At 33.4% G+C, this 23,337-nt stretch overlaps 2 protein-coding genes across 6 annotated transcripts; one reads left to right on the top strand and one right to left on the bottom strand.

Moving 5' to 3' along the window:
* Positions 1-15,690: 15,690 nt before the first annotated feature.
* LOC140890332 (GDSL esterase/lipase At1g29670-like) lies at positions 15,691-19,449 on the top strand. Its single transcript, XM_073298091.1, has 6 exons — positions 15,691-15,793; positions 17,708-17,908; positions 18,033-18,157; positions 18,339-18,584; positions 18,902-19,148; positions 19,223-19,449. The coding sequence occupies exons 1-6, from the start codon at positions 15,691-15,693 to the stop codon at positions 19,447-19,449; spliced, it is 1,149 nt and encodes a 382-aa protein (XP_073154192.1).
* LOC140890888 (cyclic phosphodiesterase-like) lies at positions 18,980-22,280 on the bottom strand. Of its 5 annotated transcripts, none has more exons than XR_012152348.1 (5): positions 21,795-22,280; positions 21,085-21,139; positions 20,033-20,297; positions 19,221-19,425; positions 18,980-19,115 (listed from the first exon to the last, which is right to left on the bottom strand). XR_012152348.1 is itself a non-coding variant. In XM_073299036.1 (3 exons), exons 1-3 carry the CDS (start codon positions 22,077-22,079, stop codon positions 20,092-20,094), a joined length of 546 nt encoding a protein of 181 aa, XP_073155137.1. In that variant the 5' UTR covers positions 22,080-22,280; the 3' UTR covers positions 19,808-20,091. The 5 variants fall into 5 exon arrangements, 1 of the variants encoding a protein (XP_073155137.1); XR_012152349.1 differs by having other exon boundaries at positions 19,027-19,115; positions 19,230-19,425; XR_012152350.1 differs by having other exon boundaries at positions 19,037-19,110.
* Between the last annotated feature and the right edge of the window lie 1,057 nt (positions 22,281-23,337).

Here is a 23,337-nt window from a genome sequence, read left to right as displayed (position 1 = left end):
CGGACCAATCAGAAGCTGACACATATGCAGTTGGACCAAAAATCACAGAAAATGAAAAGTTAGCGTACCAAAACCCACATCGGAAAAGTTAATGGACCAAAACCAAAACATAGACAAGTTAATGGACAAAAAAAAATATTTTCTCTTTATTATATCCATCCTTATAACCCCACCGGAGGATCATATCCATGCTTTATACAAATACCATATTACCACCTTATAAACTAAAACTATATTTTTTTAAAAAAAATTAAAATTATTTCGATAAAATTACTCTTATTTACCAAATTCTTAAGAAATAAATAAGAATAATTTAAATATAAAAAATAAAAAAATCATACAAAATAATAATAAAATATTATTAATAATTTAGGCTACATTTAAACAATAACTTTAAATACGTTTCTAGCCTATTATGATTAGAAAAAAAAACTATAATATGTGTTTGGAAAAAGTTTTGAAATTTTTTTCAGAAATGTTTTTTAAGGAGTTTTTTTAATTAAAAAATAAAAGAAAACTCACGGGTCAAAAAATTGATTTGATCGCATTAGCAACTTAATATTATGTATATTTATTTAGTTATTATATTTTTTTATTTCTAAAATTTTTAATTTTAAATTAAAATAGATGCACAAAAAATAGAGAAAATAATGGATTTAAAATAGATATAAATATATTTTTTTTATCTTTTGAAGGGTACTAAATCAATTTTAATTCGTTTATAATTAATTGGTGCTCTTTTTAATAAGATATAGTAAGATCGTAAGATTACATTTTTTGTTTTTTTATATACATTTTTGGTTTAGGTTGGTCAGCTGAATGTTTTATAAGATCAAATGTTTATTGGTTTATCAAAAATTATAGATGATAATTATAACAAATAAATTTCAATATTTTAAATCATATAGCAATTTACATCATGTTTCAGTCATTTTCTAGTTGGGATAGTTATTGTAATTTGCCAAGAATTGCACAAAAGAAAACTAAACAAGTGATCTTGACTTTGATATTAATTAATTATAATAAGATCAAGTGTTCAGCCAAAAAAATTAGTTAGAAAAATTGTAGTTAGTACTTTTAATGCTATTTTGAAATATATATATGTTAGACTGTAGCAAAATGCAAAAAAAAAAAAATTGACAGAAAAAAAATGAGAGAGAAAAATCATCTACATCATTTTCCTGTAATTACATTAAAAATTGGTTGATGATGTCAAAATAAAAATAAAAATAATTGGTTGTCACGTAGAGATGACAATGAGTTGTGTTCGAGTAGGATTCAATGTCCCGTCTCCATCTCTATTTAAAGTATCCATCGATCCTTATACCCATCCCCACCTGATAGGCCTGTCGTCGAGCCACCAAACTTAAATTCCTACTCCCGAATAAAATGAGTGTAATGGCGAGCAGGGTCGAATCCATAGAGAACGGAGATTTATCTCTTTCAAGTGAAAACAGTTAAAAATGGGATTTTTGGTATGCAGTAGAAATAAAAATAAAAATAAGCGATAATTAAATAAATGAGATGAACAATTAAATAGATATTAAATTCAACAATTGAACAAACTCTGATTCAAGGGGTTTCTGTATTTCAATTATATCACTGGTCATCGGCTAACAAATAATTTATTCATGCAGTTTCTAGCAATTAACCTTAAAATCATAGGGATAGTGTTACGCCTTAAACGCATACAAATCTCGTGTTATGAGATTAATGTTTTTAATGCATTAACAAGTCTCATAATATTATGTTTTGATGATTACAAAACTCGGTTAATTGTTACTAACCATTTAAAGTGAGATTTTGCAGATTAGATTTATTGAAAAATAAATTATTGGAAGTTATTTTGAAGCTATACATGTATTTATAAAGTCTTGTATTGCTCATTGAATGGATGGAACATTGTTAAGAGATATGAAGAAAAAGACAAGAAGAAGCCAAAGTATGGAGCAGCAAATTCCGAAAATTACTGGAAATTTTATATGACTTCAAATCGGATCTCCACCGATCATAATCTAGATAAAGAAGTGTTACAAGTACTGTTCAAATTTGAGAGCAATCCAACGGATAGAATGAGAGATATGAATTTTTCCATATATGCTGCACAGTACCCACTTCTGCAAGGAACGAAACCATGAAGATTCGACTTCAGAAAATAACTGGGAATGTTTGTGAAATCAAATCAAATCTCCACCGATCAGATTCAGTATTATGATGTTATAAAGCTTCTGTCCACATTTCAGGTCAATCCAACGGATGGATTAAGAGATATGAATTTTTCAAATTTGTTGCACAGAACAGGTTCGAAAACATGATGAAGCGAATTCCGAAATTTACGGGAAATGTTTGACTCGTTTAAATAAATTCTTCACCGTTCATAATGAAGATCTGGATGTTTTAAAGCTTCAGTTCAAATTTCAGATCCATCCAACGGTTAGATTGAAAGATATGATTTTGCCACAAAATCCGCTCAGTGCTGGGAAAAAGATGGCAGCGGCGCCGAACACTTTTTTGTCTCTCCTTGACTTCTTAACACATGCTCCAAGCACTCAAATCAGATTCAAATCTTTGCCAACTATAAATAGAGGCCATCCAAGTTCATTTGGAGACATCCCAACTCATCTCTTCTCTCCTTTGCAAGCAATTTCTCACTATCAAAGTGTTTGTGTGATATATTTGAGAGTGTTTGTAAAAATAGTTTGTGAGTTGGTTGTGCTATTGTTGTAAACACTTGAGTGTGAAGCCAAGTGTGTTGTGCTATTGTTGTAAGCACTTGAGTGTGAAGCCAAGTGTTGTGTTGAGGCTATCCTTGGAGCCCTTAAGGCCAAGAGTTTGAGTTGTATCGGCGCGGTGATCGTGTTGAGTTGTACGGCTATCCTTGGAGCCATCAAGGCCAAGACGTTGAAGTGCTAGTGGATCCTTGGTTAATAGACTTAACCAAGAAGGGGAGACGTAGACTATTTATCGTCGAACTTCTATAAACATCTCTTATCCCTTTTACTGCTTTATTTATATTACGCATTTATTTACCGCACTTATTATTTGATTGCTTAAGTCTTCCGTTTGCGTACTTGCATAATCGCTTTAAATTGCTAAAGTTGCCAATAGAACCTAAATCCCCCCCATTAGGTTCTAACAAGTGGTATCAGAGCCACACTTTTGAAAAATATTTCAAAAAGGCTCTATGGCAAATCTAGCGAGCGATTATGCTCAAGGGCAATCAATCAATCGTCCTCCTCTTTTCAACGGCATAAACTACGGATATTGGAAAAATTGAATGTCCCTATATATTCAATCCGTAGATTATGATCTTTGGAAAGTTATGGTAAAAGGTCCCTACAAACCAATGAAAGAGGTTGAAGGGATTAAAATTCCTAATGGAATGGATGACTTTACCAAGGAGGACATGCGATTAATTTCTCAAAATGCTAAAGCTATGAATATTTTGCATTGTTCTTTAGATATGAACGAGTACAACCAAATATCAATGTGCTCCTCCGCTAAAGAAATATGGGATAAATTGGAGATATGCCACGAGGGAACCAACCAGGTCAAGGAAACAAAGATTGACCTCCTAGAGCTCAAACATGAGACATTTGAGTTGAGAGCCTATGAAGATAGCGATGAGGAGGAAGCCAACATATGTCTCATGGCCAAGGATGATGACATCGCCTCCGACGATGATGATGAGGTACCATCTTACGATGAATTACTACAAGCTTATAAGCTTATGTTTGACATGGCTAAATCACTTAGAAAAGAAAATAGAAACCTCAAAAATGAATTAGAATCTAAGGAGCATGAAAACCTAAGATTAAAGGATGACATAGCTCACTTAGAGAAATCTTTTGATAAATTCAATGTAAGTAGTAATAACTTGAATAATTTACTAAGCATGCAAAAATGTAGTTTTGATAAGGGTGGAATAGGGTATGGTAAGAAATCTATAGATTTCACTAGTCTAATTGCTAAAGCAAAAATGAGATCACCCCTGCATGTTCTTACTGTTGTAAAATAGGACATGCTAGACATAAGTGTAGATCTTTAAAATATCAATATGATAAAAAGAGCTATATGAAATGGAGGCCTAAGAGTACTTAACAACTCATTAGTCGGCATTATGAGATCATGATCCAAGGGAGTTCATCATAGACCGGTTTAAATTGCCTTGATGCGACTGGTCTTCCTGATGAACGCTGCTCTATCCAAGAAAATAGGTTTTTAAAGAGGCATAGCCCTACCTACTACTGGGAGCACTCTTAAAAAGTGGCGATGATGTTTCTATGAGAGACTGAACTCTAAGAAGTCTATTTTGTATCTCTCTTTTCTAACACTGTGGACCCAAAAGAACTAAAGGGTACCAAAATAAATTTTTTGTAGGGAAATAGGAAAAATGTTCTCCCTAGCATATGGTATCTAGACAGTGGATGTTCTAGACATATGACGGGAAACAAGGAGCTTCTACAATCCATCAAACCAAAGGAGAAGGGAACTGTCACCTTTGGAGACAACAGCAAAGGAGTTGTCGAAGGAATCGGCTCAATAGGTATATCTGAATCTTGCTTGATTGATGATGTACTCCTAGTGAATGGGCTTAAACATAATCTACTAAGCATAAGTCAATTGTGCGATAGAGGTTATGAAGTCAAATTCACTCCCCAACACTGCACCATATCACTCATGACTGACAAATCCATAAATTTCAAAGGTTATAGAAGTGAAAATGTACACAAGGTTTCTTTAAATAATTTATCTTTATCAAATATTAAAAGCCTTGTATCTTTGAATGTTGATGACAACATTCTTTGGCATAGACGACTAGGTCATGTTGGTCCTAGTACCATAGAAAAACTTTTTAAACTTGATTTAGTTGTTGGTATGCCAAAACTCAATTTAAAATTAGATTCTATTTGTGATGCATGTCAACTTGGCAAACATACAAGGGAATCTTTTAAAAGCAAAAATTTTATATCAACTTCTATGCCCCTTGAACTTCTTCACCTAGATCTATGTGGTCCCTCGAGGAACGCTAGCCTAGGAGGGAAGCTTTATGCATTTGTCATTGTGGATGATTTCTCACGATTCACGTGGACATTGTTTTTAGCCCACAAAAATGATGCCTTTGATTATTTTAAAACTTTTGTCAAACGAGTTGAGAATGAGAAAAATCTTTCAATAAAGCAGATCCGTAGTGACCACGGAACTGAATTTCAAAATGAGAGTTTTTCAAACTTTTGTGAAGAAAAAGGCATCGGTCATAATTTTTCTTGTCCTAGGACTCCTCAACAAAACGGGGTCGTTGAGAGGAAAAATAGGACACTTGTGGAGATTGCGAGGACCATGATATGTGAGCATTCTCTACCAAAATATTTTTGGGCTGAAGCAATGAACACTGCCTGTTACATTATCAATCACGTATCAATAAGGCCAATTCTCAAGAAAACTCCATATGAATTATGGAGAGGGAGAAAGCCTAACATTTCTTACTTTCGAGCTTTCGGTTCCAAATGCTACATACATAATAATGGTAAGGACAACCTTGACAAATTTGATGCCAAATCCGAAAAAGGTATCTTTCTCGGATATTCTACCTCAAGTAAGGCCTTTAGAGTTTTTAATAAACGCACTTTACTTGTTGAAGAATCTATGCATGTTATTTTTGATGAATCTATGGCTACTATTGTTCGCACTAACATTGATGATGTAGAATTACTCGAAGAAGAGTTGGCTTCCTCAAGCCTAAATGATATAGATGTTTCCATTGAGAAAACACCACTTTCGAAGGATTGGACGCTTCACAAAGATCACCCAATGGATCTTATCATCGGAAGTCCTTCGAAGGGAGTAGCCACTCGTTCTTCTCTTAATAATATTTGTAATCATCTTGCCTTTGTTTTGCATGTTGAACCTAAATGCATAGATGATGCTTTGTTAGATGATGCATGGATAATTGCGATGCAAGATGAGTTGAATGAGTTTAAACGCAATGATGTTTGGTTTCTTGTTCCTAGGCCGCATGATAGATCTATCATTGGTACTAAATGGGTGTTTAGGAATAAACTTGATGAGCATGGCACTATCACTAGAAATAAAGCTAGACTTGTTGCTAAAGGATATAGTCAAGAAGAAGGCATAGATTATGATGAAACTTATGCGCCTGTTGCTAGACTAGAATCTATTCGCATGCTACTTGATTTTGCTTGCTCTAGAAATTTTAAGTTATTTCAAATGGATGTCAAAAGTGCTTTTCTTAATGGTGAATTGAAAGAGGAGGTGTACATTGAACAACCTGATGGCTTTGTTGATGCATTATTACCTGATCATGTGTATAGACTAAACAAAGCTTTGTATAGTTTGAAACAAGCTCCTCGAGCTTGGTATGAAAAACTATCAACTTTCCTTATTTCAAATGATTTTTCAAGAGGAAAGATTGATATTACTTTGTTTACCAAACATGACAAAGATGATTTATTAATTGTGCAAATTTATGTTGATGACATAATTTTTGGTTCTACTGACGAAACTCTTTGTCAAGATTTCTCTAAGTTGATGCAGGAACACTTCGAGATGAGTATGATGGGGGAACTTAACTATTTCCTCGGATTACAAATCAAACAGTGCAAGGATGGGTTCTTTGTGAACCAAAGCAAATACATCAAGGAGATTCTAAAGAAGTTTGGAATGGAGAACACAAAATCATCATCCACACCAATGAGCACAGCAATCAGACTCGACAAGGATGAAAATGGTAAAACTGTAGATCAATCTTCCTTTCGTAGTATGATTGGCTCCTTATTATATGCTACTGCAAGTAGACCGGACATTATGTTTAGTGTTTGCTTGTGTGCACGATTTCAATCATGTCCAAAGGAATCACATTTGTTCGCCTTAAAACGCATTTTCAAATATCTTTCAAATACTCCAAATCTCGGCTTGTGGTATTCGAAAAATTCTTTCTTTGATTTAAAAGCTTACTGTGATGCCGAATTAGGTGGATATAAGGTGGACCGAAAAAGCACTAGTGGAACTTGTTTCTTTTTAGGAAACTGCTTAGTTTCTTGGTTTTCAAAGAAACAAAATTGTGTTGCGTTGTCAACGATCGAAGCCGAATATATGGCTGCTGGTAGTTGTTGTGCGCAAATTCTTTGGATGAAGCATCAATTGCTCGACTATGGCGTCTCTTTTTCAAAAATTCCTATTTTCTGTGACAACACTAGTGTCATATGTCTAACAAAGAATCCGATTCAACATTCGCGCACCAAACATATTGACATTCGTCATCATTTTATTCGTGACCACATCGAATGAAATGAAGTTGAACTTCAATATGTTGACACGACAAATCAAATTGCCGATATTTTTACAAAACCACTAGATGAAAATATTTTTATTCGTTTGCGTGGTGAACTTGGCATGATTGAGTTGTAATCACTTGTTGACATATTCTAAAGATAATGACATATTAAGGGGGAGCTTAATATAAAATTCGAGCAACTTAATTTTGGATAATACAAATTAATTGTATTTATTCAATATTATACGCTCATATTTTTTTATTTATGTGAAATTTATGTGTTGCATTTTAGAAATCATATTTCAATTCTCATGTTTTTGCATACTTTTTCAGTCTTTTTGATTATCACAAAAAGGGGGAGTTAGTTTGGTTAAATACTTTAACTAAAGGGGAGAGTTAGTATGGTTAAATGCATGAAGAATAAAATCGGTTATTTGATAAACAAACTCTAGGGGGAGTTTTATTCATGCAATTATATTGTGCAAATTTAAATTATTTATTTAATATTGTACATTTATTTTTCCTATTTAACCAAGTTTTGTGATCATCAAAAAGGGGGAGATTGTTACGCCTTAAACGCATACAAATCTCGTGTTATGAGATTAATGTTTTTAATGCATTAACAAGTCTCATAATATTATGTTTTGATGATTACAAAACTCGGTTAATTGTTACTAACCATTTAAAGTGAGATTTTGCAGATTAGATTTATTGAAAAATAAATTATTGGAAGTTATTTTGAAGCTATACATGTATTTATAAAGTTTTGTATTGCTCATTGAATGGATGGAACATTGTTAAGAGATATGAAGAAAAAGACAAGAAGAAGCCAAAGTATGGAGCAGCAACTTCCGAAAATTACTGGAAATTTTATATGACTTCAAATCGGATCTCCACCGGTCATAATCTAGATAAAGAGCAATCCAACGGATAGAATGAGAGATATGAATTTTTCCATATATGCTGCACAGTACCCACTTCTGCAAGGAACGAAACCATGAAGATTCGACTTCAGAAAATAACTGGGAATGTTTGAGAAATCCAAATCAAATCTCCACCGATCAGATTCAATAATGATGTTATAAAGCTTCTGTCCACATTTCAGGTCAATCCAATGGATGGATTAAGAGATATGAATTTTTCAAATTTGTTGCACAGAACAAGTTCAAAAACATGATGAAGCGACTTCCGAAATTTACTGGAAATGTTTGACTAGTTTAAATAAAATCTTCACCGTTCAGAATGAAGATCTGGATGTTTTAAAGGTTCAGTTCAAATTTCAGATCAATCCAACGGTTAGATTGGAAGATATGATTTTTCCACAAAATCCGCTCAGTGCTGGGAAAAAGATGGCAGCGGCGCCGAACACTTTTTTGTCTCTCCTTGACTTTTTAAAGCACGCTCCAAGCACTCAAATCAGATTCAAATCTTTGCCAACTATAAATAGAGGCCATCCAAGTTCATTTGGAGACATCCCAACTCATCTCTTCTCTCCTTTGCAAGCAATTTCTCACTATCAAAGTGTTTGTGTGATATATTTGAGAGTGTTTGTAAAAATAGTTTGTGAGTTGGTTGTGCTATTGTTGTAAACACTTGAGTGTGAAGCCAAGTGTGTTGTGCTATTATTGTAAGCACTTGAGTGTGAAGCCAAGTGTTGTGTTGAGGCTATCCTTGGAGCCCTTAAGGCCAAGAGTTTGAGTTGTATCGGCGCGGTGATCGTGTTGAGTTGTACGGCTATCCTTGGAGCCATAAAGGCCAAGACGTTGAAGTGCTAGTGGATCCTTGGTTAATCGACTTAACCAAGAAGGGGAGACGTAGACGATTTATCGTCGAACTTCCATAAACATCTCTTATCCCTTTTACTGCTTTATTTATATTACGCATTTATTTACCGCACTTATTATTTGATTGCTTAAGTCTTCCGTTTGCGTACTTGCATAATCGCTTTAAATTGCTAAAGTTGCCAATAGAACCTAAATCCCCCCCCTCCCCCCCCCCCCCCCCCCTTAGGTTCTAACAGATAGCCACTAAGATTTTTATGTTTTCCTACTTTAATTGACCAAACCCAGCATCCAGTCAACACTTATCAATAATCAACTGGGCACGATAGCATTTCATATTGATTAAAAATAGCTTTTCTATTTGTGAAAACAGTTAATCCTAAAATCTAACAATCGAGATAGCTGCAATTGTTAAATCTAGTTAATTCGTTGATTTATTTAGATTAAACATGTCATGACAGCACAACACATGACCTAATCTATCGCTACTCCGTAACAATCATTCATGATAATTACGGATCATTGAATTCATGAATAGCATTCAAAAGACGTAAAATTAATTAATTTGTCAAATTAATCGACCTACAACTTTCATGAAATAAATCATAAATCAACAAATACTAGAAACAAACAAGAACATCAATTTGATCTCAAAACCTCACATTGATAAATTGAAATACAAGAAAATATCTCTTGAATCAGAAATAAAAACTTAGCCAATCATAGTTGGATTCATAATCTCTAAAAAAAATAAAAAAGATCCAACCTAGAAATTATAAAGAAGAAAAGAGAAAAAAAAACGTCTTATCTCTGAACGTGCAGAGGGTGCAGAACAAGATGCAGAAATCTCCCCAAATATGAATTCTAAAACTAACGTGTAAAACTAAGGTTAAAAGAAAATTAAAAAGTTTAGGATATGATAAGATTATCTACAAGGTAAACTAGAGTTTTTATAAAATAAAAAATCTCTACATAATCTCTTTATCCAAAAACTTCTAATCTCCAAAAGTCTTCCATATATTAAATACCATAATTTAGGACTCCTAAAATATGGTATTTACTTCCAAATTTTTTAGCTCCTCCATACAGTCTAAGGCAACAGCAAAATAGTCACAGGGCGTGCCCACGCCTTGCTTCAAAATCTCTTCTGTTTTTGTCCTTCTCCCAAAATTTCCTTTTGGCAACTCCAAATATGATAGAATTCAACTTTTTAGCCCACATTTTTGTCAAAGATCATCAAACTTTCTCCAATTACAAAACAAGACAAAAACACACCAATTAACATATGCAAAAGATAAAGACCCGAGAAATATAATACAAAAAATATAAATATTATGAGTCAATCACCACTGGAGGATTTTTTAATGTTTGGTTTCTTGATGTGTCATTATGTGTGGAGCATTAGAGCAGTATTCAATTAGTTTTCTTTGGTATGTGTATGTATCTTCTTTTCTCCAGGATTTGCATGTCTTTAGAGTTTAGAAATTCCAACAAGAAGTTGTATATTTAAGTGGTTTTTTGAGTTTTTCATTTTTCACTTCTTGCTAACCTATGGTAGATTATATTTCTTAGGTTTTCGGGGAAATACTTTTTTTGGTCTATTAACTTGTTCATGTTTTGGTTTTGGTCCATTAACTTTTTTGATGTGGGTTTTGGTACGCTAACTTTTAATTTTCTTCGATTTTTGGTCCAACTGCATGTGTGTCAGCTTTTGATTGATCCACGTCATCATTTTGGACCAATCAGAAGATGACACATATGCAGTTGGACCAAAACCCACATCGGAAAATTTAGTGCACCAAAACCCAAATCGAAAAAGTTAATCGACCAAAACCAAAACATGGACAAGTTAATGGACAAAAAAAAATATTTTCCCTTTATTTTATTTAGATTTCATGTTTTGCTTTGAACCTCTAAATTAGATATGTAAAATTGGTATATTGTCTGTTTAATTAGATTTTCCATTGAATCTATGGATAGATAACTATGATAGGATGATTTGGTTTTACTTTGTTCTCTTCATTAGAAACATATATGTACCAATAACTATGAAGAGCTAGCTAGGATGTTAGGAATCAATCAGAACCAACTCGATATTCCAAGAACTTTAACAGACAAACACACACACAGTAACACAAGAACACGATCCCAGATAAAACCACAGAACACAAATCAAACATCAACTCACGCAAAAGTAATTAAACAACACAAGTATTTACGTGATTCAGCAAGAAATTTGCCTACGTCTACTGGAAAACAACACAACACTTTTATTTATCACGAACAAGAGAAAATCCAAGGTCAAACCAGAGCTTATTATAGAACCAGACCAAAAAACTCTAACGCTAGATATAGACTCAATTCAAACTTTAAATCCTCGAATCTTTCCGTCACAATCTACGCCCGAGTTCTCTCTCTTTGAATTCTCTCTTTTTTTTCTCTCGAAATATTTTTCTGGAGATTGAAAATTTGTTATGTTCGTTATTCTGATACGGCTGGATTTCATCTGCTTATATAAAAAAATACACCGACTTTCTTCTTGGGCTTTAGGTCAACAACTTACATGTCCCAATCTTAAAGTCAACATGGTCCAACCCGATAATTCATCTGGTTCTTATTGCAATTGATTTGTACTTACATAGTTCGATCTGCTTTGATCTGCTTTCTCGCACCAAGATCCAAACTCTTCGGACAATCGATCTGCCAACAGAACTCATCTGAATAACTCATCTGGCCAAAGACTTTGATCTGATCTGAATATTCTATCTGACCATGAACTCATCTGATCTGAGCTCATCTGATCTCTACTCTTTGATCTGATCCGTTCTTTCTTTCCTGTTGATCTGACAGAAGCATACATCAACAATCTCGACCTTGATTCTTTGCTGCTCTCCAATCTAGCCTTATTTGGCTAATTTTCAATCACCGCATTAACTAAGTCCAAACACTTTTTGAACTTATCATACGGCAGACACTTTGTCATAACATCTGCAGGGTTTTCTTTTCATGTTATCTTCTCAAAGATCACATATCCTTTTTCAATGATAGACTTGGTGTTTTGTCAAGTGTATCGTACTTTGGTGTCACAGTGTACTACAACTTGATCTTATTTTACATCAAGCTCCACTATCATCCGTTTTAACCACAATCCTTCTTTTATGTCCTCGGTAACAACTATGAATTCTGATTCAGTGGTAGAAATGGCAACCACTAGCTGCAGGTTAGATTTTCAAGTGATCGGTGTGAAATAAAAAGTAACACGTATCCATTCAATGACTTCATCGTGTCTAAGTTCCCAGCAAAATCTGAATCCATATATCCAACCACCATATCAATTCCATCTTGCTTTTTCTCAAACTTCAACCCTGATGGTTTACTTGATGGTTATGCTGCTAAAAATTCTCGGTGTCGAAAGGTAAACGTCCCTTGTTTGTTTTATTGCTTTTAATCATTGAGGACAATGATTATACTAAGTTTGGGGGGATAAATCATTTTGTCAATGCTTTAGTTGCTTGGTTGATGATGATTTGAATTCTTGGAAGTTGTTTAGTTGTTTATGTGATGTTTCGAGTTGATTGGTTTGATTCGGATTGTTCTTTACAGTTAAAATTTTTGTTTGAGATTAGTTGATATGTTGAAAAGAGTTTAAAAGAAGTCGAGAAATAATTGGATGCATGACCAATGATGAAAAAAAATTTGTGCTATAACTGATATCCATGACTGTTCACTTATCTAACCAAATTCTAATTTTTGAAAAAATGAAACCAATTAGATGAACACTTTCCTATATACTCTGTGATTTATGCTTGAATCCAAATTTTGAAACATACAGACATAGAGATGATTGAGGCGTTGTTTGAAACTTTGGGCCTGATTTTTATTGAATAAATTTATCCTTAGTTGCCCATTTGAGCTTACACGTAAATGAGTACATGAGGTACAAAAATCTGAAATTTGTTGAAAATCATCGTTTACTGCTGATGATTGTTCTTTCTGCACTGGTTAAAATTTGTATGATTTAATTGTGGATTGAGATTTGTCAAAAACTAGTTCAAACACTCTCCGAGGCGAAATACAAGCAAAACTGTGATTAGGAATGATTTAGACAATTTTTTTGAAATCGTTTGAGCCTTTCAAGCTACCCTATTAATGCATGTTATCTCTAGTACCTTGTTAGAGAATTATTGAAAATCGAATGGCATGCGTGTAAACGTGTGATTAACCCCCATTCGTCATCGTTTCAAGGTCCTACATTGACTACCTATGAATAGCCTAAACACTATTTCCTACCTTTAAGGGAGTAATTTGAATACAAAAATTTTATATGTTCCTAGTTTACAGTTGTGAATATGAAATGGTGTGGTGGAGGAATTAAAAAGGAGAAAAAAGGTAGTAGTGAAAAAAAATGAAAAAATTATTGAAAAATATGTGAAAAAGAAAATATGAAAAATCTATGGGATGAAGAGAAGATATGTGAATTGTGAATGAAAATTATTGGAAATTAGAGTTGAGCATACATTACTCCTTATTTTGAATTCTTAATCCTTCATTTGTAGCCATGAGCCAGACATTACATTACAAACCGATTAAGTCCTATTAACCGAGTCACAGTTGCCCAATATACTAGTGGAGAAGAGTTGCGAGAATTTAACCTATGGACTGTTGATTGATACTTTTAATGATTATGAATTTTTGATCGAAACACGTTTACACTATTATTCTTTGAAACATCTTAATTTTGATCCTTTGCTACCTTGAAAAAGTCCTCATGATCTATGAATGTGTGAATTGAATTTGGATAAGGGTGTTTTGAAACGTGAGTTGTGGAGATTGTAAGTTTATGAGGTTATCTAGTTATGATTAAAATTTTTAAGTGTTAGTAGGTTGGATGAGATTGGATTTGATTTTTAAAATTATTGCTGAGGCTATTGCTCCATAATATTTCTTGACTATTCTTGTTGGTTGTTGGTGATTTGAGTTTTTTGGAATTTATTGTTATGATGGGTTTGCTCGGGACTAGCAAAAGTTTAAGTTTGGGGGTATTTGATAAGTGTATTTTATACACTTAAATTAATTATGATTTTAATTGTTAATTATTGGTTTTGAGCAAATTTATGCGGAGTTTTGTTGTTTTTGTGATTGTAGGAAATTAGTGAAGTATTGTGAAAAAGAGAAGAAAAATAAGAATTTGAGAAGAGAAGAGAAAAGAAAAGAAAAGAAAAGAATAAAATGGAGAAAAGAAAATTGAAGCAGTAAAGAAAAAAAGAAAGAAGAAAAGAAAAGAACAGGAAAAGAAACGAGAAAAGCTAATGGGCTTTTTATTGGGCTTAAATGTTAGCGCTTTTTTAAGCGCTAAAGAAGAGGAGAGGAAGAGCAAACGTGCTTATTCTGTGAAATCAGAACTTTATGCGCGCCCGCCTAGTAATTCGAGCGCCCGCCCCGTTGCTGCATATCATGTTATCGGGCAAGGAAGGTATTTTTACATGGGCTTTTTGCTTGGGCTTTTTGGTGCAACATATAAAAGAATTTTCTAATCAGACAATTGAGGAGGAGCCGCCACACACACAAAAGATTGGAGAAAAGATTTCTGGAAGATTTTGGAACGTGATCGTGTGATTTTCTGAAGGAAATCTGGGCTTAATTTGAAGAATAAAGACGGAGATCAAGAGTCCGGACAAGACATCGCATCGATGGATTTGTTTTCTTTTTTTTTTTTATTTATTTCTGATTTGATGTTTGGATTTTTGAACATGAATTCTTGTTTTCAGAATTTTATTATGAACTAAATTTTTAGAGTCTAGAGGTCGGATGGAACCTGGTGTAGATGCTTTCATGAATTTTTAATTTTATTGAATTGAGTTTTTTTCTAGATTAATTGTTTTTCTAGAATTGATTGTCTTTTCAATTACTTGATCAATAATTGAATTGTAATATTTATTTGAAATCTGACACTCGGGAGAGGAGATTTTGAATAGGACCATTAAAAAATACATTGTTAATTATTTATACAACTCGGGAGAGTATATAATTTTAACAAAGCTTTTGAAAAGAACATTGTTTTATATAGATCACTGCAATTAGATTTTTAATAGGGATATTGGAATTGAATTGTAGTTGATAAAAATTATCTGTTGCTCGGGAGAGGGAAATAATAAACTTAAGTGTTATTGGCTATTGATTGACTGAAATTCATGAAGATTAATTAATTAGGATTGATTGTTGTTGAAACCAGGTGAAATCTAAACTTCTAGACCATTTTTCCTCTGATTGATTTTTATCTGAAAGTTGTGTGCGTGCTATCAAAAACTCATTGATTTTCTAGATAAAATTAGGACTATTGTAATTACAAGAACTGAATATTTTTATTTTACTCTCTGTGGGAACGATACTTGATTTATCACTATATTAAAACTTGACACTCGTACGCTTGCGAGCATTTTTCACAACAAGTTTTTGGCGGCGTTATGCTTAATTGGATGTCCGTATTTGAAAATTGTGAGAATTCTCATGATTTTGAAGAAGATCCTGGATAATAATCAAAGGGATTGGACAAGAACATGAGAAGATGGATGTTGACATGTTGTGATGGACTTTGTTCATATCGAATCGGACACTATGGTTTCTTCCGAGTTGAACCCCTGTGAAGAGACCTGTGTTGAGACGGGGATCTCAGATAACATTGATTATGAAGAAAATGTGGAGGAGATGTTGGTCCAAAGTAAATGAAAGGATGAGATCAAAGGGAAAAGGTAAAGATGATGATGACACATGAGATTTGAAGTTTTGGCAAACTCTGATGATCATGATTCATGGGGAAATTTCGGGTGATATGAGGGAAGAATTCGAGGGTGGAAATGACACTGAATTAGTAGAACCATAGAAGCTAGTCGAGAGAAATCGTTTTGATGTTGGATCAAGTTATTCATAATTTTATTATAATAAATTATGTTTTTTTGTTTTCAACATTTTATTTTGGAAATTGTATGTTTTAAATTTTATACATTTAGTGTGCTTGTAAATATGTCTTTTTGTTTTCAACATTAAATAAAAATTTATATGTTTTAAATTTTATACATTTAATGGTGCACTAAATGAAAGAAGAAAAAAAGAAAAAGAAAATTTAATCACGGCCATATAGAAAAAATAAAATAAAATTAAAAATTTATCAATCGCGAACAAGAAAAAAATCCATATTGATTTTTTTTATAAAATAATTGTCCAAATACATTCTTAATTATTTTTTTACTTTAAAATTTTTCTTCTAAAATAGTTATTCAAACATATTTTTAATTATAATTTTTTTATAAAATAATTGTCCAAACACATATTTATTCTTAAAGCAATTTTTAAAAAAAATTATAATTTTTTTTTAAAAAACACTTCTATAAAAATGTTTTTTTAAACATTGTCCAAACGGAGCCTAATATCATTATCCTACAACAATAACATTAACTTTATATTAATATATTTCTTTGTTCCATCTATGATCCAACTATCATCATTCAACAAATTAAAGTAAATTATAATTAACATTTGTTTAATATAAATAAGATTAGGTCTTTTGTGAGATGATCTTACGGATATATTCTCGAGACGGATCAACCTTACTCATATTTATAATAGAAAAAAAATAATATTTTTGGCATAAAAGTAATTTTTTCATGAATGATCCAATAGAAGATATGTTTCATAAAATTAACCCGTAAAACGTCTCATATGAGTTTTTGTGTATATATAAATACATAAATGTATATGCATATCTTAATATATTATTAAAGTAGAGAACCTTTAATTAACAAATTTTAAATTAATTGGTGAAGCTTGATTTGAAATTACTATTATCTCCTAACTTAATTTTTAATTAAACCAAAATTATTGGACAAAATAGTCATTTGATAAGGTTTCCTATTTTTTAGCCATTAAAAGCTCACTTTGTGTCCTTTGATATTATTTTATTTACAAATATGACATTCACTTTATAAAATATTTGTTTAGAAAAACATTTTATTTTTATTATTTTTTAATTTTACAATTTATTATGTATTGTCTTTTTTTTAAAATAAAAACAAAATGTACTCACGCAACGCATGCAGCGGGATACTAGTATTTATTATAATAGGTTGGATTATATATTATTATCCACGCCTAGCAAATTAGGGCCCACTTAGGTCATGGGGCGTGCCGTGATTATTTATTTATTCAGCCGATATACTAGTGTTATTGGTGCAATTATATATTATTATTATATTTATATTAGGTTAAATTTTTCCCTCCTTTATTAATTAATAATAATATAGCTACAAAATTTTCGAAGCTGTAACAGGATCCCTCGGCTGGAATCCTTAATTGGGATCATCCTACATATGCTAGAACGCAGAAAATTATTGAAATTTAGGATTTAGGAATTAATTAAGGTCTCTTCTCTAGCTTTAACCAATAATTTTTTTCTACGACATTTATTTCACAACTATTCATTAACGTGAGAATGATGATAGTCTTTTGTACGTACGCACGAAGCTTCAATTCATTGAATTACATGGCCCGTGAGTGTTTTCTTTGCTATATATACGTACGTGCTCGAGTCGAATTACGAAAAGTGATCTAATAATGTTTTTGTTGTTGTTGTTTATAGTTTTTATCAAGTCACCCTTGTTGATCGAGGGGGAACCTCAAGTTCCTTGCTTGTTCTTCTTTGGAGACTCACTGTTTGATAATGGCAACAACAATGATATTGCCACACTAGCAAGGGTGGATTTTTCTCCTTATGGCATTGATTATCCGGGATACCCCACTGGTAGATTCTGTAATGGACGGATCATTCCAGATTTTATTGGTAAACTTGTTAGAGTTTGGTTTTCATGTCGATTAACTCGGGCACACTTCAGACTAGCTTCATTTATATGATCAAAATATTAAACTCGAACAGTACTTGATCAGTTTCTTGGCTCTTGGTGCAGCTGAATACTTGGGTTTTGAAGAATATACTCCACCTTATGCAACCGCGACAGATGCGGACTATCTCACGGGTGTAAATTACGCGTCGGGAGGGGGAGGGATCCTGAACTACACCAACTTAATTCTGGTGACTAAAAGATAGTGAAATTCCTCTCAATTTACACAGTTTGTTAATTGCATGCATCATCGGCCCACAGCTTGCAAGTTTTCATGCATGGCATAATGTTTGCTTCATGCATGGATGAAATTTGATTATTTTATTGCAAAATGCAGTTATCAGTAGCATACATGTTCAAAATTTCTTGCAGGGTCAGCGATACGACATGGAAAAGCAGATTGAGCTTCATGCGCACACAGTCTCACAAGTTGAGCGTATACTCGGGAGTGCGACTCAGGCGACGGAGCTTCTGAACAAGTGCATGTACGTAAGTAACATCGGCAACAACGACTTTCTCAACTACGTCTTAGATCCGATACTTTACCCAGGTAGAATATTATATACGCCAGATCAGTTTGCAGAAGTTGTGGTTCAAACATACTCCCAACAACTTGAGGTAAGTACATGGTTTGAATTTTTTGGCAACTGAATTTTCTTTCACACCAATATTTGAAATAATTTTCTCTGGTAGGATTAGAGATCTATTCCAAGTGAGTAAGTCAAATTTTTTGACAGAAGGAATTTTATTTATGAACTTGAAATCATTTTGTTTTAAATCATTTTCGCGGGAGTGGAGATGTGACACTAAATGCGTCGATGCCATATCAATGTCACATAAGTATGATGTTGGGGAAAAAAGCCTAAAAATGCATAAACCTTTAGACAGAGTATATATATACCTTGAGAAATGTAAATACATTTTCTTGGATCCAGAAACTGTACAGCTATGGTGCAAGGAAAATAGCCGTTTTTGGAACCGCGCCGCTAGGCTGCATTCCTCAAGTATTACACCGTTATCCTACGGATGGAAAGTTCTGTGTGGAATGGATCAACAATGACGCAGAGCTGTTCAATACAAGGCTGATATCTCTCACAGACCAGCTCAACTCCAATCTGCCTGATGCACAGTTCGTCTTCATCAACTACACTGCCATTTCATATACAGATATTATAGACCTCGGTATGTTAATAGAAAGAATTCATTATGTTCATTTTTTCATAATCTTAAAGTTCTGACATGAGTTTCACTTACAGCTCTTACAGGTTTTAGAGTTCTTAACATCCCATGTTGCTTGACAGAGAGCACAGGTGGGCTATGTTTTCGTGATTCAACTCCGTGTCCCGACAGAACAAAATTTTTCTTCTGGGATAATTATCATCCTACGGAGATTTCAAACATGGCCGCAGCTACGAGAATGTACAATGCATCATCGCCACATGATACCTATCCAATGGATCTGCAACAACTCGCCATGAAATAACACTTGATTGACGGACTCGAATAAGATGATGCAATGCAATCCCTTGATCTCCATCAAATTTTTTGTTGTTTCAAATGTTATTTACTTGAATCTTCTGCTTTGTAATTGTAATCGAGATCCACAAGTGGCTTTGGAAATATGTCGAAAATTTCATCCAATTCATGGGTAAGTAATAGGACAAACTGCTTTGTGATACTAAGGGATATTTGTCATACACTTACAACTAGGGGAACCATAGTTAACGAAAATACATAAAATTAAGCATGCACACCAAAAACGGCGCAAAGAGGTGAAATGATTCAACACTGAGAGGTTTTAGCATTGATTATCAACATATTTAGAATTATGTTCCTGGTACAGGATCCAACACCTCTATCTAGTCATTTACCAACTCTATATAAAAGAGGTAAAAACTTCTGTAAAATTGGATGTACTAATAGTAAATTGCGGTAACAAAGAAGACAGAGGATCCAACACCTCTATCTAGTCATTTACCAACTCTATATAAAAGAGGTAAAAACTTCTGTAAAATTGGATGTACTAATAGTAAATTGCGGTAACAAAGAAGACAGAGGATTATTACTCGTTGGTGGCTTCTTCATAGTTTGCTCGGATCTTAAAAAAAGGCCAACTGTGGTAAACTTAACTAGTCCTTAGCTCGCATTCAGCTACCTTCTCCCATGATTTGCAACTTTTATCCTCAGTGTCAGTTTTATATAATGCTAAGTGTGTTATCTTGAAGCTTAGACTGCCAATGTTTTCATCGAGAACGTAAGCTTTCTCACGAGCTGTTTTCTTTTCCTCTTCGGTTATATCCCCATAGAGAAGGCTCAAGTGTGGCATATAAGCTGCAAACATGATGATATGTCAGTTGGAAGCTAGCACAATCAGCACTCAAAACAGAACATACATCACATTAAGTTTCTTTTTTTAAAAAAAAAAAAAAAAGACAAGTTTTGTACATCACATTTTCTTTAAAAAAAATAAATAAATTTGCTGCTTCAATTTTTTTTAAAAAAAACTGAATTAAAATACTTTTGTTCTGCCCTGTTCTGGAATCAAATAGGGTCATAGAGTTGTAAGCATAAAACAATGCACTTCCTCCCATCTTTTCGTTCAATGATGCATAATGTTTCTCGTTCGACAGTTCATCATATTGTTTCTCCATTTTTTTTTCTACCTTCATCTTCTTTTGTTTATGCAATTCATGACCTTAATCTTAGTACCTGGCGATATGTTAGTGATTCTGATATGGGTCAACGTGCCAAATATATGTGTCAATATGTTTACCCAGAAGACTCAGTCCATGGAAGTTGAAGACTTAGTTACTTTATTTAATTATATGCTTTGTTTAAATTTCCATCATCCAATCATGTACATAGTGGGGAGCATATTGGGAAGTTTAAAAAGAAGTTGACAGCATTGTTCCGATATTTTCTAGCTTGTAAGATTTATAAGAATCATGAAGGTGATGAATGGAAGGCATACAGAGAAAAAGCCAAAAATGTCATTCTACTAAAATTCTTCTCATCAGATTCACATTCATAGAGCAGAGGTATGGGAAGAGGAGAGGGAAGGAATCAGTGGTTTAAATTACACAGACTTTTGAGAATCAAAAGTAGCGGCATGACTTACGCGTCGAGTTCTTGTAACCAAAACAACCACAGCAATGTGCACTAGCCTCCACCACCTGCTTAATTCCGAGGAGTTTCACAAAAGCAACAATAGAACAATAAAAATACTACAGTATCATGTACACTCTAGAAGACATGGATGCACAAAATAAAACCTCGTCAACAAATCCAGAAAGAGAGATAACGACTAAATTTCATTCTTAAGATTTTGTCTTTACTCATCAGATAAAATCAGACAGACACTCATTGTTTTCCCTTGAATCCCATCTCTCTTTCAATCAAACTTCAAAGCATCGTGCATTTCAACACTACAGGCAGCAAAACATTCTTAAGAATCTGCTGACAGCCACATTCTAGCATCGTATATCATCACAAGATAAAGAGGAATCTGATGGTTTTAGCGTTCAAAAGCAAAAACTCACAAACGTAAGAATATTCGAAGTACCAAACAACCGACAATTTGCAAAACGAATAGCATAACCAATATGATATCTTTGATCTCCAAATCAACAGATTCATCTCCCCACATCGTTTTGATCAGACCCTCACCCTCCTCCCACAAGCTCCAGCTCTCAATTCAATGAACCAAAACATAGTCTATACTCAAGATTTGATTTTGATTCAAAAAACAAGATTCCAATCTTCAGCTTATTGGATTAACAATTATTTCAAGATATTCCCGTAAAAAAAAAAATTATTTGAAGATATTACCTGAGGTGTTGGATGAAGCAGAAGAAACACACACTGGTAAAAGAAAGTTCCGGTGGCAACCCTCTCCACGCGGGCGTCGTATGCCTGGAGTCTCTCACAAGCCTTGGTGAAAAGGTCACGTGCCTCGCTCTCCGTCGAGCTGACGGCCCCAACAACTGTCACGTGCGGCTCGAACTGGGGCCCGCCGAACTCCGACCTGAGACCCTCCATCAATTTCATCAGTCGCGGCCTCAATTCCTCCGGCGGAAGCGCCCACACCGAATAAACATCTCTCTTGGCTTCCATGGAGATTGGGGATGTGAACAGAGACTCGCCGATGATTCCAAAAAAAAGGAGAGGGATCGAATGAGGTGAATTCACTCGGAGGTTCAAGAATGGCCAATGTTTTCAAGATTGGATTCTGATTATCTGCAATCGAATAGTGTGCCTGCCAAACTGGGAGAAATTCAAGTAGTGGCAGTTGAATGTGAATCACGCATCTCAGAGAGGAATATGCTGCAAAAGCATCGTTATTTTATGAGAAAATTATATTTTTACAGTTGATTTTGCTTATCTATATTTTTATATTTTAATTTTAGTTTGTTATTTTTATTTTTTTAAAAAATTTATTTCTTTTTTTGATATGACGCTGACGCTGACGTGACACCAATTCAGTGATGTGGAGCTAACGTGTATAGTGTCATGTAAGCATTTTCGAATACAAAGAACTAAAATTGTCAAAATCGAAACATGCAACACTAAAACTGAAATATAAAAACATAAAGGACCGAAATCGCAAAGTGACAAACATAAAAGACCAAAATTATAGTTTTTTTTTCTTTTAAAATCACTGTCAAACTAAACAAGGGACGCACTTGACACAGATGACAAACTAGGGTGATCATTCCGTGGGTTTGCGATTTTTTTTAAACAAATTCAAACTGAATTGTAACGTGCGATCGGTTAGTATTTTTTTAAAAAAATAATCAAGGTTTTACATATAGAATTAGTTTAACGATTTTGAATGGTTTCGGTCTGTTTGCGGGTTTTTTTAATGCAAAATATTAGAAAAAATATTCAAATTGATTTTAAAAATAACAATGTAGTGTGTTTCAATTTTCAAATATAAAATATGGCTTAAATCGTACAAAAATAAAGCTAAATAAAACAATAATCGAAATTCAAAATTAGGTTAATAATTTAGCCCAACAAAACACTCGCAACAAAAATGACATTTACACTATATTGTAATTTTTTTAACTCTCAAACAAAATATTTGTAATAAAAGAAATAAATATACTAAGACTAATTTGAAGAATATTTAAGAAGATGAGTTTTCTTTGTAAGATGCGTAATTTTGAAGAGAGTTGAGATATAATGACGACTTCTTTAAATGAATATGTTGTTTACAATTATTATAACTCTATACCAAGTACTATGACAAGCGGTTTAAACGGGACGGTTTGGTGCGGTTTTTGACCCAAAAAATTAATCGAACCAGGTATGTTGTGCGGTTTAAGGTTTATAATTTTAATCGCGTTGTTTGAAAGAAAAAAAATATGGA

The sequence above is a fragment of the Henckelia pumila genome, chromosome 3, assembly GCF_033568475.1.
Source record: "Henckelia pumila isolate YLH828 chromosome 3, ASM3356847v2, whole genome shotgun sequence".
In the NCBI taxonomy this organism is placed as follows: domain Eukaryota; kingdom Viridiplantae; phylum Streptophyta; class Magnoliopsida; order Lamiales; family Gesneriaceae; genus Henckelia; species Henckelia pumila.
The sequence above is the reverse complement of the archived record's forward strand: the minus strand, read 5'-3'. Positions and strand labels throughout refer to the sequence as shown.